Below are 15,631 nucleotides of genomic sequence, written 5' to 3' on the forward strand. Positions count from 1 at the left end.
ATAACATAATGACAAAGATAACTACATACTCGCTAGTCTTAAACACCAACAATCGCGTGCAGCTCAAAAGAAAGTATTACAGAGTTGAAATAAACAATGCTTATATTTCATCCATATTAACACTTAATAATAACAAAGACATTTGCAATTAAATGTTTTGCTAACTGTTCCAACTATGCATGGAGCGGTAGCACAACCAAAGATATTAACAATGGGAAAATCGTTGGACTAAATAATATCGGCAACTTTAATACGACAAATGACAAAGAACAAGTCGCATAATTAAAGAAAGCTAAAATTTACCACCATAAAAACGAACACCACTGTATAGCATAGACAAATTCAAGCTCCGACCCCGAACAGAATCTGACGTTCAAAATTCACTCTAGACGCTGCAGCCAGCCTTTTCAGAAAATTCAACAATCTTGCAGAGTGGGGAAAAATTGAATGATTTTACGCTATGCTATCCGAATGTCTAGAGACGTATGATTTGAATTACACCCAAGAATTTCGAATGACCTATCTGCAGCGGTTAATAAAAGAGGAAACGAACGAACGTCTGCCGTAGCATGGAGCTTGAGACAAATATACTGATCGTATCATTCCGAACAATTACTAATAACAGAGTATTTCACAATACCTATGTTACGATTTTTTCACAGTAACTGTATATGTCCGTGACCACTAATACGATTTCTACGTATTGCAAATAATAAGTTAGAAATGAATTCGTGCTTTGATAATGCTCATTAGAAAGTAAAGGCATCAACCTTGGACATGGATAATGATGAAAGTGGTATATATTGCATTTTTATTTTACTTTCAGATGCCTGGTCTTAAATACAAATATCTGATATTTTTTGGCTTGCCTTTCCTATAAAATCATTGCAAAAACCCTAATTCAATGGTACTTGCAGTCGCAGTATACTAGCATACATTTAAACAAGTTTCGCGAACAATCCGTGTTTTCTTTCTGGAAAAAAGCCTCTTGAGAAAATAATAAATATTTTGAGAAGTCGTTCACACATATCTGTCTTGGGCAATTCAGACATTGCAAAATCTCAGTAGTTTTTCCTTTCTATCTCTATCCTACATCAAAATGTCGGCGTTTTACATCATTTGTATAAAGTTATTCCCTTAAGAACACTCTAGCTTAAATTTCTTTTGCAGATGATGAATTTAAATGCAGACGTATTGCCACAGTATCGTCTGGAAGCGCCTAAAACCCCGCCACATATAATTCTTCATTATTGTTTGTTTAAAACAATCTGGGATTGGATGATTTTGTTATTGACGTTCTACACCGCTGTGACGGTGCCGTATAACGCGGCTTACAGAAATAAGACAATGGACCAAGTACCCCTACTGGTCGTTGATAGTATAGTTGACGTTGTGTTCTTTGTTGACATCATTTTAAATTTTCATACCACATTCGTGGGGCCGAGTGGTGAGGTAATTTCTGATCCAAAAATAATCCGGATGAACTATCTCCGTAGTTGGTTCGTCATTGATCTCCTTTCCTGTTTACCGTACGACGTATTCAATGCCTTTGAATACGTTGACGAAGTAAGTAGCTAAAATAAAATTGAATTTACAATAAGGAGATAGACCTAGGGTATAGGACACAACTCTTGAAATCAGTGTTAATTATGTTTGTATTATATTCAATTTCACCAAAGCCTATTAAGCTTTCATTTGAAACAGAATTAAATCAATCCAAATTACTTTGATGCTTACATGAGATTGATGTGAAATGCTGAATACAAACGTTCCAATGATTAGTAAGAGTTTTGTCCCCTTATCTTCGGTCTACCTCCAGAAAGTCTACGAAGAGAACAACTCAGTAATTATAACAGAAAGATATCAAAATATTACTACAAACGAACCAACCAAACATTTTAAACAACCAAACTATATCTTTTGACACTTTTGCAGAACATTTCGTTGTTAAAAAAAACAGGGTGCATAGAATTTTTAAAAACGCTTTCATGTACACTTACGAGTTCCTATCGATTCGTTACTATGTTTTGTTTTTTTAACTATTTTAATCAATGCATGTCCGACAATCTTATTCATTCCTTGGTTTTATTTTTGTTTGGAGTGATAGTAGATATGTCAACATTAGGTCGACTTATCAATATTTGGGAGGAGCTCAGAGAACTCCAATTTGTACTGATCAGAAATATTGTACTATAAAAAATATAACTTTCCTCGAACAATTAAGACGAAAAATTAGAGGACAGTTGTTACTATAGAAGTCTAAAAGTCAACCATAAAAAAACAATACGGTATAAACAAAACCATATGATTAAAACAAGAAAACGCAATATTTGTCATTATTCATTTCTAATATTTTTTTCTTCATAATTTCAGCGTATCAGTACCTTATTTAGTGCTTTAAAAGTCGTCCGGTTGTTACGTCTAGGCAGGGTTGTCAGAAAACTAGATCATTATTTAGAATATGGAGCTGCTATGTTAGTCTTACTCATCCTAGTATTCATTTTATTTGCTCATTGGTTTGCTTGCATCTGGTATTCCATTGGAGTCGAGGAACTCGGAGATGGTATAACGTATGGTTGGCTGACTACACTCGGAAACGTGACCAATCAGCCGTTTACTTGGTCAAATACGTCCGCAACGGTTGAAATAGATGGCGGGCCTTCTAAAACTATGCGATATCTGACTGCCTTGTATTTCACTCTATCATGCATGACTGGTGTTGGTTTTGGAAATGTCAATGCTGCAACTGAAAAGGAAAAATTATTCTCAATTTTTATGATGATCATAGGAGGTTAGTTGTTGTATATAAAAACATGTCTCCTTTTGAAACTGTCACTGTGTCTGAATTTGATATTATTTTCAAAAGAAACTTGTTGGACAATCTTTAAAATTTTCGGCAGCATTGGAAATATAAAATTATACCAGTAGTTAATGTTTTAAGTTAATGTCCGAGAAACAAAAATGATTAACGCAATTAACATAAAACATTATAAGGCGACAATTACGGCAAGAGAAAAAAAATAAAAATGAACGCAAGGTTAACAAACATCCCTGGTAATATCTGGTACATTTATTTAAGAACTCTACAAACCAATGGAACACATAATACGCACTAAGGTAGCTTTAGATGCAATTTCTGTCTTTCCAATTAATCATGTGCACGTAAGTATGTACTAAAATATGCAGACATGTACTTTATATTGAAAATTTACTTCAGGCATTTGTGTTACTCATAGATCTGAGACAGTTTCAGCGACTTATTTTTTATTGTTTTTTTTCGTGACACACATTGCATCTATTCTTGTGGCAAAATAATAAATAAAATCATCTTAATTGCTATAATTTCATCTTTTAACCTCTTTAAACGCTAATGTAAATTACCATGACACTTAAAAAGAGCCTTCGAGGAAATGTTGCTCATTCAATTTCTTTTTCATTAAAATGTTTTAACTTTTACAGTAAAATAATATTTTTGAGGGTTTTTTAAGTGATTGGACCAGGTGGTGTTTAAGAAAAAATGTATGCTAAATAAAAAACAAGAGACCTAATCTTCCTAGATTATACCACTATTTATTTAATTACTCGTTTGTTTTATTGGATATTCATTATAATGTTCCAAATTTAAAGTATGACCTTGTTGATCCCCATATTCTAGAAACGAAGTGTCGTTCTTTCTGTTTTAGCTGACCAATCTGAAGAGTATTCGATGAAGATGAGCTATATCAAACAAGACATTGTTTTAGTTTTGTCTGTTTAAAATTAGGCTCTGATATATGTGTATTTCTATTTCAGCTTTGCTTTATGCAACAATTTTCTCAAACGTAACCACTATATTTCAACAATTCTACGCTAACTTTGCCCGATACCACGACATGCTCAACAGTGTTCGAGAGTTCATGAAACTTCATGATGTACCAAAGGCATTAAGTGAAAGAGTAATGGATTACATCGTCTCAACCTGGGCGATAACTAAAGGAATTGATGCTACAAAAGTAAGTGAGTGAGGTTATTGCATTCTATGATAGTAATGTCTGAACCAGCCACAAATACTTAGAAAATATATTTATATCAAACCCTTATAATGCCGCAAATGTACCATTTTAAAATTTAAATTTCTAAAAAAAACAAACAAACGATCACTACAGTAATAGAAGACAATTCAAAATATTCTCATATTTAAATGTAATGTATACAGCGTGCATAACTAAAGTCGCACTCGGCGATATGAATACCATACCGTTGTTTTTGATTTGGTGATCTATTAATATCTAGAAACAATCGTATGCTCATATAATTTTTATCTTTATGTCTAATCCAAACACTTCTTTAATTTAATTTAATTTCTCAAGTGAACTTTGTTGTAGAACCCGATTACATCAGCAGTTTTAATGGGAATGTTAGAATATAACAAGCCGTTGTATTTATGAGTTCCCTTAAGAATCTGTATATATATTATTTACACAAAACTTTGGTTTTTCTTTTGAAAATATTTTGAAATTATGTAACACTTGCATTTCTAGAAATGTTTAACGTTCAATTTGTTGACGATCGAGCAATTCTGCAAGTCCCATAACCGTATAACGTTACAGTAGTCACGGATCTTGATTCAGATAATTATAGAATGTTTCGCACATTTCCTTTCCACTTTTCAATTATTCAGAGTATATTCATCATGATATTGAAACGTCTTTCTATTTGTCTTGGTTTTGATGTAGAACAGATTATGGTTGCCAACCATTTCTTTCTGAATCAATGATGCAAAGCTGTAGCTTATAGATATGATTTCATGTAAATTACCTTTTGATATCATAGATGAAATGTAATTTTATCGATATACCTTGTAGTACTTACGCCGATAAGGTAATGTTAAAATTGGATGCTCAATAAATACGGATCAGACAAATTTTGTAAAATTTGAAACACGAATTAATAAGATAATACATTTGTATAATATATAATAATTTATTAACTCAGGAAAGAGTATCCTGAACAAAATTTTAACAGAGTTGTCTTTCTTTAATGCGGTGCATTGCATTGGACGAACTATTTTCGCAGAATGATATTACAAATCTAGAAAATATGCCTTATGTCTGATGGCGAAATTATTTTAATCATGAGACCCGTTTTAATGCCCATATGTTTTCCTTCCCATTCATGCGTCGAGTGGTATTTTATTTTGTTATATTTCATGTCAATTTGCTTAATTTTGATTGGTTCAAAACAAGGGTAATATTCTGCTCTTTCACATGTCTCAGAGTATGTTTTATTTTGTCTTTTACCCTCTCGTGGAAAGCTAAACTGGTTCCGGTAAATATCAGGTACAGGTTCAATCTTAGTCGGTTAAGCATATGCGCACCTTCCATATAAATAACTGATGTAACATTGATCAATAAATGAAATCAAGCATATATATTTTTATAGTTGTGATGCCAAATCTACTACGAATCTATATCAAAAATTTCTAATTGTATTGTCAAATTAAAAAGGGACTGAGGTTGTTAAATCTCTTGACCTTTTTTGTTTGTTTGTTTGTTTGTTTTTTGTTTGTACTTGTTGTTAATTCTGTCTCGCAAAGACCAACGAAATAACTAGATACAAGAAAACGTAGAAAACAAACGTTTCATTGACATTTCTGTTTGTGAGCAGGGAAAAGGTCCATAACAAAAAGGGACGAGTTTTGAATGAATGCAAAGTTAAAAGAAAATAATAATAACGAAGAAAATAAATACGAAAGACAAACATACAGAATAGGGCTTAATTTGTAAAAAAAGAATGGCAATGAAACATTCAATATAATAAAATAACGCCTCGGGGTGACAACAATTTTCTTGGGGTAATAAACTTCTCTATCTATAGCTCTAGCTATATGTTATTTATATATCAAGAAATCGAACATTTGGTTCGAGTCAGATCAGTGAATTTAAACTAACATAATTATTCAGTCTAAAAGGCGAACTTATGTCTTATGTCCATTATCTTCAGGTCCTTAACTACTGTCCAAAAGACATGAAAGCTGATCTCTGCGTACATTTAAACCGCAAAGTGTTTCTTGAGCACCCGGGCTTTCGTCTTGCTAGTGATGGTTGTTTAAGAGCTTTGGCTATGCACTTCAACATGACTCACAGTGCTCCAGGAGATCTAATCTTCCATCAAGGAGAAAGCTTGGACGCCCTGTGTTTCGTTGTTTCAGGGTCATTAGAAGTAATCCAGGATGATGAAGTAGTGGCCATCTTAAGTGAGTAGAAATTCACTGGTAATAACACAAAGTTACTACATTTATTTACTAGTTCAGAGCGACATTCTTGATATCAGATATATTATAACATGATTTCGTTCTGCTTTTGTGAATTTGAAATATACACAAATGATTCGCATTATCTGATACGTATTGATTTAAATATACTTCTGATTCGATTGGTGCACCATTTTTCCACACTACTGATGTTAGAACCGGTAATAGATAAAAAAAAATCTTGGCTTCAAATGAGTCAAAGTAATCGAGAGCACTCTGGAATCACTAGAAATGAGGAAAGAATATATTTTTGTAAATAAGCAAGTGGCAGATAATTTCAATTCGTGATAATATTTTCTTGATTAAATTTCTACTTAAGTTTGTTACGGGATTTCCATTACCCTCAAAAGCATTTGGATCATTGTACTATAAAGCTTTATTTTAATGTAAATCCCGAGAAACTGCAGCATTCGTAGAATAGATAGAAAGTATTATACTCAGCAAACAAGAAAATACCATTAGTTTCCTTAGGTCGGCTTTGATATAATCAGTACATTTTTAGAATAAGACATTGTTTTTATGAGAACGTTTATGTAGACTTTTGACTCGAATCATAAACTTACATTATGCAAATACGCTTGTTTACTGCGGTTTTATATATACCCATTAGCAAATGTAAAACAATGCACAGCTGAGCTTTGATTCATTAAACAGAAATAATGAATAAATTTATCAAAAAGACTAATTTGATTTTTGATTTTCTTAATTTCCAATTGATATATCATATGAAATATTTAATTGCATGTCTTTTTCAAAGATTAAGTATACCTTTTGAAAAAACTCTGTATTTCACGGGAGTTGCATATGACATTGTAGACATGCATTGTTATATTATTTTTCTTGTTTCGAAGTGTCCTTTAAATGAAAGGACAAATGACAGCATGGAAGAAACATATCTGGAAAAAATTGTATATGTATAGTTTCTATACACATGGGTTGACAGAAAAATTGAAAAAAAACATATATATATTTGTAGGTAAGGGAGATGTGTTTGGTGATAATTTCTGGAAGGAGCAGAATATTGGTCAGTCAACAGCGAATGTGCGGGCTTTGACCTACTGTGACCTACATACGATTAAACGGGGACGGCTTCTGGAAGTGCTTGAATTCTATCACGCGTTTGCTAATTCTTTTGCACGAAATCTTACATTAACATATAATTTAAGACATAGAGTAAGTAAAGTAACAACCATCAAACACTTAAACTTTTGACTTGTAAAGTTGGCATATCGGGAAAGAAATGAATCTGTGAGTTCAGAAATATATTAAAAATAAAGGGCTGAAAACCGTCACTTAAAATAACGATAAATTTAAAAACTAGGACCAAGGCAACAAAATAACTATTTATAAAGTCACTTGAAATAAAGTTTAGCTTTGATATGTCGATGCAATTGAAATAACAGAAACCAATCAAATACCTTTTTGGGCAAATTTATATATTATTCTTTCTAGTGAAAATAAACTTCATTATCCCTATTATATGTTGTATTTACTTAAGAATACTTACTAATTTGTATTTTATTAAACATATTTTGTTCTGCAGCTCATCTTTAGAAAGGTAGCTGACGTTAAAAAAGAAAAGGAATTGGCAGAGAAGCGAAAGAATGATCCACCACTCGAGCTCTCAAGCGATCATCCAGTGCGAAAGTTAATATCAAGGTTCAGAAAAATTAGTGATACAAAAGGAATGCAAGTTCTCGGCGATCTTGAAAAGGGGAAAGAAACGCCCGATGGAATGATTGAAAAACCACGAGGGTTTACTCGACTGATTAATGTTACAGAAGGTTCAGTCGAATCCGCACCATCGACACGTCTGGGTGGAGGTGCTTCTAAGTGGGGAAAATTTCTAAATGGAGGGCCACCTGAAATAACTTCGGACGATAATCAAAATATCGTTACGACGCAGACACAAAGTGAAACGCCTGATCATACAAAAACGACGGAAACACCTAAGCCTAAATCGATGTCTACATTCAGTAAACTCCTGTTACGGAAAGGAACTGAATCGATTCCGGAGGAAGAAGAAGAAAAAGAACATAAAGTTATAAGGTCTACCCTTCAAAAAGCAGGTTCTGCAGATAGTGGAATCCCTAGAAGTAATGGGCGAATCGATTCCATTCACCATGGAAGTAATGATGCCATTTCAACTCATTTAGATTCAATGGGCAATTTGTCGGTAGGAGAAAAACAAGTTCTGACATCCCTTTATGACATTCAATTGGATTTGAAGGAAGAAATGGAATTTTTGCACAATAAAATATCGAGAATAGACCATCAGTTATCTGAAATCATTAGACTATTTTCTCCACGTTCTACACCTTACTCTCACAGCTCTGCCTATCCCGATTCTAAAAATACATCACCAAAGAATTCGGGATCGCAAAACACAGATCAGTCATCCGCAGAGTCGTCGCCGAAACGTTTGGCGGTTGTGACAAGAATTAAGACATCAATTGATTCTTCAACTGGACCGCCATCTTCAAAATCATCCATTGTCTCAGAAGGAGAAAAAAGCACTGACACAGCTAGGTCTGATAATCCATCACGGGCGTCTGTGGGACAAAAATCAATCATTCAGTTATCACATGAACCTTACATCAGTTTAGAAACGGCTAGGTCAAGATCAACATCAGGTGCTTCGTCCCCATTGTCATCCTTTCAAACAAAAAGTGACGCTGCAAGTGCGCGTGGCGAATCGACTGATGGTGATGCATCATGTAGCAATTTGGAAAACAATCATAGTGTGGCATCCTTTGCAGACGATGTTCTGAAACTAAATACGCATTCAAAACTTACTAAAATCAGTCCAAAACGTTCGCGAACGAAACCAGGAAGTACGTTAAAATTTAGTTCGAACTTCGTCAGTAATATACACCAACAGGGACAGAAAGAGTCCAAAAGCAATAGAAACTCTCCACAACAAACAGACATTTTAAAAACATATAATGTATCAACTGACGATGATAGTAGCCATATAAAGGATAGGGATCTTGATATTTTGTAGGAATTGAGTTTGATGTCATATCTCAAGGGCTTTCATACAAGATAATTGCAATAGGGTTGTGATTCGATGATAAAACCACGTGTGGTATTCAGTCTGTTAAGTTTTCTTGTTTGTGGTTTTCCATGGTCCTGACTATAAGTGCCGTGTACATAACTATATTTTCGATATGAGGTTTTGTGCAAATAAGGTTAGCTTATAACTTTTGTGTGAATTAGAAAGGGCAAAGATGGGTTTCTTTCTGTTAAATAACTTAAAGTACGACAGAAAATGTGTTTTTCGTCTGGTGGGATTCGTTGCTTGTATATATTGTCCTTCACGTAAACACGTGCTAATAGTCAACATAAGTTTATCTTGTTAAGCAGAGTAATAACATATTAACATACCAATATATTGTTAATATAGTTGTTAAGTTTATTAAAATAAGAAAACTAATTTTGGAGATGAGAGAAAATGAGAAAGTTTTATTTTGATTCTGCATATTTCATAACGATAAATATAAGATGTAATTTTTTACGGAATATAAGAAAACACGAAAACATCTATTAGAATATGAGGCATGCAGAACATTGACATACATATAATAAATCATGGAATATGAACCACATACAAACTTGACTTAAGTAACATTTAATAACAAGTACTAACTTTAAAAAAAAAGATAGCTGACGCGGTAAAATTTTGTTCTTTCTACTTTCTACTTTCTACTATTTCGTTCAGGAAATAACACATGGCAAGCAATTATTTCGATACAGTTATTTCGAACGCCACTATGTTACCACTATTTGGCCAATCGGAAAACAGAATTGCGATCAGGTGACTTGCGTTTCCATGGACGAGCGCCTTTAAGGTCAAAGGATAAAAAGCCGAAATTATACCGACTGCGAGGGACAAAAGAATTAAGAAAGAAAACATTAGATCGCAAAATTGGAAAATAAACAATGTAGACAATGTTTCATGGGATTGATGCATTTTGATGTGGCGTTAATTTAGGGCTTGTTTAATATAGGAAATGACTGCTTCGTGATAAATAAAATAAAAGCATTTTATTAGACTAAAAATTTCAGGAAGACAAGATATGATGTGCATACATGATACAGTATTAATGACTTTCTATTAATGATTTCTAACAAATAGTACATACGTACTTTATATACATTTTTCATTAGGGAAGGGCAGAATTACGCAATTAATATGGGAGTATATCAATATGAAAGTAACAATGATATTGTACTGTTAATACTTATTTTAAATTGGACAGAAAATTCGAAGCTTCAAGGTTATGACGCTTTTGTCATCAGTTATAGAATAAATTAACAATAATGTTTACAAAATGGTACTAATAGGCCAGGGACATGTAAGACATGTTTTGTTTGTGTTCAGTGAGACGAAAGAAATGAGTTTGGATCTTTAGTGAAGGTTATTATATTTAAGCACCGAATATGTCCGATGGCGTGTATAATTTCGAGCAGGGTTTACTCGAGGCAATTGTAATGTAAATTAAATAGATCACGCCTTTTACATGTTAGGATAAAACTTTTTACTTATACCGTAGATCATTCGCGATTTTTAACAAAGTTCAGGGTACGAAAAAATTCGGAAAACGGTTTTCGATATTCAAAATGTTGATACTTCGTGACATTCCAACCTGTTCTTGGTATAATGGCAATTTGTATGTGCAATGTAATAGTTGTGATCTACCTTTATGTATTGAATGATCAAAGTGTAAGATATGGTTCACTATTTTGACAATTACTGCATGTTCTGAATTTAGATTATAAATAATTGTTATCGACGTAATGCTTTTTAAATTTTTCTCATATGATAATCATAAAAGTAACTCCAAAAAGGTCGATATTGCAGCAGCAATTTAAATCGGTATGCGAGTATGCAATAATTGGCAAATTATCAATTTTACTTATAGGTAGCTTTAGGCTCCGAATGTACTTACTATATTTCTGGATGTATAGTTCCAGTAACTTATTTGAGCATTACCTCCCCTGTTTAAAACGCTGTTTATATCATTGTCATGTGTAAGTAATAGATATTTTTCTATGGATTGTCCAAGTATAACATGTTATCTTTTTGTAGTTTTATTTTTTGGAATTTTCAATTTTTAAAATTCAGCTGAGCTTTTGGCACCTCCAATTTTACTCTGCACTGAGCTGTACGATTTAGCTTGCGATATGCTTTTATTTATTTTACACAGAAGAAACCATGATGGTGTTATGAACACAAATCATTTCCGAAAATATTATGTTTTGCAAACACTTTGCTTATCTTAACATGTTATCAAATTTGTGAAATCGATAATTTTTTAAAATTTCATCTATTAAAAGACGTTCTATCAAAGTCCATAACTTTTTACAACAGAAACTGGAAATGATTAACGCACAATTTTAGTCTTTGTTACCACTTCGTCAGAAAATGGGTTTGAAGTATATATATCATTTGTATCCATTAATCAGTCTTATTTACGAACGACTACAAAGGACTAGTATCACTGATGAACTTCTAACAAAATGAATTTAGTATGTTTGTTTTATTATACTCAAATTTCAACAGAACTTTGCCAAAATGATTATGCTTTAACTTACCTGCAAGATCTCAGCATTGAAATATAACATAGCCATGATACCTGTAACGAGAAACATTATTTTCAAAATCGTAAACAATTAATTTTACACCAAAAAGATTTTTGCTTTGATTTATTGTTGATATAAAAGAAAACAAATATTTTAATGTTCAGTAAGATGAGTACAATAGACTTGTGAGCAACCAGAGACAAACTTTAGATTTATTAGGATTTTCTGATATTTATTTATTTTTTATTAACGCAAGAACTGTATCATTTGTGTTAGCTGTGTTTAAAATGTTATCAAACATTGTTTAACTTAATAGACAGAAAATTTGTGTCTCTGGTCCCGGTTTCATTACAAAAAAACTCCAATTGTTATTATCCACAAATCCTCGAGTTTCTGTTCAAATATCCAATTTCAAGCAATCTGATTGGTCGAAATTTCAATTAGAGATTCTTTTTATGAAACCCAGGTCAGAATCAGTATGTGACACACCATATATTAATCTCAAATAAAATGCCTCAATTTTGGTAGGTCAAGATGTTTTTATTTCATAATTATACGGGGAAACAAATCAGAAGTAGCCTAGTCATTAAACACCTTCCATATTGCTTTTCTCTGTAAAGGTCTGTAGGATCATTCTGAATTTACTATGAAAGCAAAGTTTTCTCCTGTACATGTACTGTATTTTAATGCATGAATTTTCAGGCCAAAAATTTTTTTTATACAGAAATAGCATTTTGCTCCATGCTTTATTCGTTGATCAAAATTATATCGCAGAGACAGAAATCATTGAAAATGTTTTACAGTAAGAAAGTATTCTAATGGGAATCATTTCTTTGTTTTGACATTTTGACAATTTCGGTATTTTCCTGATAACATTGATAAACATTGATAATTATGAACGTCTTTGTATAATTATCTTAAAATAAAAAAAGGATTCAATGTACTTGGATATCAAAATTTTACAGCTTTTATTATCTTTACATGTACGAGATATCAATTTGAAAAAAATGTGATTACAAAATGATTTCTGCGTTGTGATATTTTTCTTTCATTCTAAGTCCACAGTGCTTTTTGTCAGTTATTTCTCCAAACTTGAAAATGTGATGGTTTGGAGAGATAATTGAATTTGTTCATACATGCGTTATATAAATTTATATATGCTGTCTGAATATTGAAATAAATTTAAGTAATATTCATTACTCATAAATAGATATTCATGTATATATTTGACCATTACTGTTTCTATTACATTTGTGTACATGTTTTACATCACCTTCCATTAGCTGTTATTTCTATTACATTTACCTTAGACCATGTTACACATATCAACATGTTATTTATTGTTATTTTTTCATTGCAAATTTTACTATTTCATTAAATTGAATAAAGGAACTATGGTATTATTAACTTTAATGCAATATTGTAAGCAGCTTCTATTCAAATCAGCAGGTCTGTGAAGATTTCAATTTGATACCAATCATCTAAATAGAGGATCATCTTTAATATAACTAAAATAACGTTTTAAACTTTAAAAAAATCTTAGCTGCACCAATAATTCACAATATTTACGAATCATTCTGTTCATGGTAAAACGAAAACAAATATATCGACAAAAACATCCGACGCGTCAATAGAAGGACAGTTCAGATACATCAAAATTGAACTACACGGCCTTTATTATGAAGACAAAGACGATCTACATGCACAAATTAGAGCAAACAGATTGAAATGCAATTACGTGAAGATAAGGAAACATATGACATCATACAAAAATCTAAAGCTCTAGCAATATAAACACCCACAACAAAGAAAACGAATGTAACAACGCGTGTTCCGGAAGTGTAAGCATATCCTGCTCCGCCAGTGGCTAAAATCCAATAAGAGTCTAACTACAATTATGTAGCTCCCCGATTCCCTTTGTCAAAACGGAGTCACAAAGGCCCAAATGTTAACAATGGTGAAACACTATTTGTTATTCTCACCTGTTAAATCTTTTAACTTAACAAAGTTTATTGATGAGTGAAAATCATCCTAAATAGAAGATCAACAATTACATTAATACGTAGGACAAGCTGAACGATGGATATTTAACTTGACTGCCCTGCCACATATAATTAAACCGTGAGAAAATTAACGAACCGAAAATAAAGAAGTTAATTTAAAGACTTTCAAATTCATCTCTGTCTAATTTTAACACCCTTTCTTGATGGTAGTGTGATTAAAAAAAACTTGCAATGGTTGTAATGTATTTCCTCTGTTGTTAGTTATGTAGCTCCTCGCACGAGGTATTTTAAAGGAGATACACCACTGTAACGATCAAATATAGAATTTCAACAGAAAATTTTCTATATCTTGGCAAATCATTATATGCATTTAGTTAATGAAATGCTAGACCGAAAGACTGAAAGAGACGTTGTCATGCTGTAACCATGAATTGATCTTTTCCCAAATGACTGAACTAGATTTTATATTTTCAGTGAAAAAAAATTTAGTATAGACTAAAGTAACTGACCGTTGTCTTTCGACACATAACGATTTTGAAAAACGTCCATTCCTGTCCTAGCATAGTAATGTGTTCTTCCTTTTAACGATCAAAGAATTTGACAAATTGTAACTTGTATTATGTTGGAATATTTTTTTCTTAACGCATTATCATCAGCTTGACGCAAAAAGGTACAAATGTCTAACGACCCAAAAAAAAAAAAAAAAAAAAAAGATTTACGATGCAACTATTAGGTGATTTTAAGTATAAATGGATAAAGTGGAAAAATCATTTATTGTATCATGTCAAATTGTGTTTAAAAGTGGTACATGCATTTCGTTTGAAATGCTTGTACCAAGTCAGGTCCATTGCGGTACCAGCTGCTCCGGTGTTGTATCTATTTTGCGAGATTTATTTTGGACTTGACTTGATTATGAATCGGGTTTGTGTTCGGTAATTTTGTTGTTATCCTTATTTATCAAACTCATACTTTTAACTGTTCGGTTTGCGTAATGTCCACCTATTTAGACGAGTCTTCAAATATGTCTGTTACATTTTAGTACAATAAAAAAAACAAAAAACAAACAAAAAACAAACAAACGCATTATTTTATGAACATCAAATTATTTTCTTACATTATAACTGTAGAGTTTAATTCTACAACAGTTTAGAATTGATGTCATTCAAAAAAGTCGCATAAGTCAGAAATAAGCTTTTTCAATGTTTTGAATAAAATCTACAAATTATATAGCCTACCAAAGATAGATGGTAGCATGACAGCACAATCAGAAATAGGCAAACAAAATTTGTATTTTAAATTTATGCCTTATTTTGGCATTGAGAAGAGTTTAAGTACCGGTCCACATAAAATTCAGACACTGCCAATGGTAAAGAGATTCACGGTGTAGAAAAACCCACTGAACAAACAATGATTTTTCAGTCAACATATTCTATATTAATACAGAGCGATAATCATTTCTATATTCAGATCTGTATTTTTGAGAAAATCATATATTAATCTACCAAATTAAAAAAAGTCAAGAACGATTACTCTTGCAAAGTGCCAATCTCCTGTACAATCTATTTATAAATTTTTTTATCTCAAAAGCGCAACAACCAAATCTTAAGACTGGTTATGTGATCAAAAGCTGTTTCTGAACAAGAAATAAAACCGAATTCATTGGGTTTGTGCCATGGATAAATCACCGTCTGCCTGATCTTTATAAAGACCACGACTTAAAAAAATACCTCTCATCTATAGGATATATATT

The 15,631-nt window shown here is 32.2% G+C and overlaps 1 protein-coding gene across 1 annotated transcript in view; it reads left to right on the plus strand.

Moving 5' to 3' along the window:
* LOC148625133 (voltage-gated delayed rectifier potassium channel KCNH1-like) overlaps nucleotides 1-13,291 on the plus strand; it is a 47,394-nt gene extending 34,103 nt beyond the window's left edge. The window contains exons 5-10 of the mRNA XM_088568441.1: nucleotides 1,171-1,566; nucleotides 2,374-2,791; nucleotides 3,793-3,992; nucleotides 5,983-6,235; nucleotides 7,269-7,465; nucleotides 7,836-13,291. Coding sequence (XP_088424567.1) covers nucleotides 1,171-1,566; nucleotides 2,374-2,791; nucleotides 3,793-3,992; nucleotides 5,983-6,235; nucleotides 7,269-7,465; nucleotides 7,836-9,296 — 2,925 coding nt within the window. The 3' untranslated portion in view covers nucleotides 9,297-13,291. The remainder of the gene's footprint in view (nucleotides 1-1,170; nucleotides 1,567-2,373; nucleotides 2,792-3,792; nucleotides 3,993-5,982; nucleotides 6,236-7,268; nucleotides 7,466-7,835) is intronic.
* The last annotated feature ends 2,340 nt before the right edge of the window (nucleotides 13,292-15,631 follow it).

The sequence above is a fragment of the Perna viridis genome, chromosome 2, assembly GCF_037379345.1.
Source record: "Perna viridis isolate PV_CMFRI_1.1 ecotype Kerala chromosome 2, ASM3737934v1, whole genome shotgun sequence".
Taxonomy (NCBI): Eukaryota; Metazoa; Mollusca; class Bivalvia; order Mytilida; family Mytilidae; genus Perna; species Perna viridis.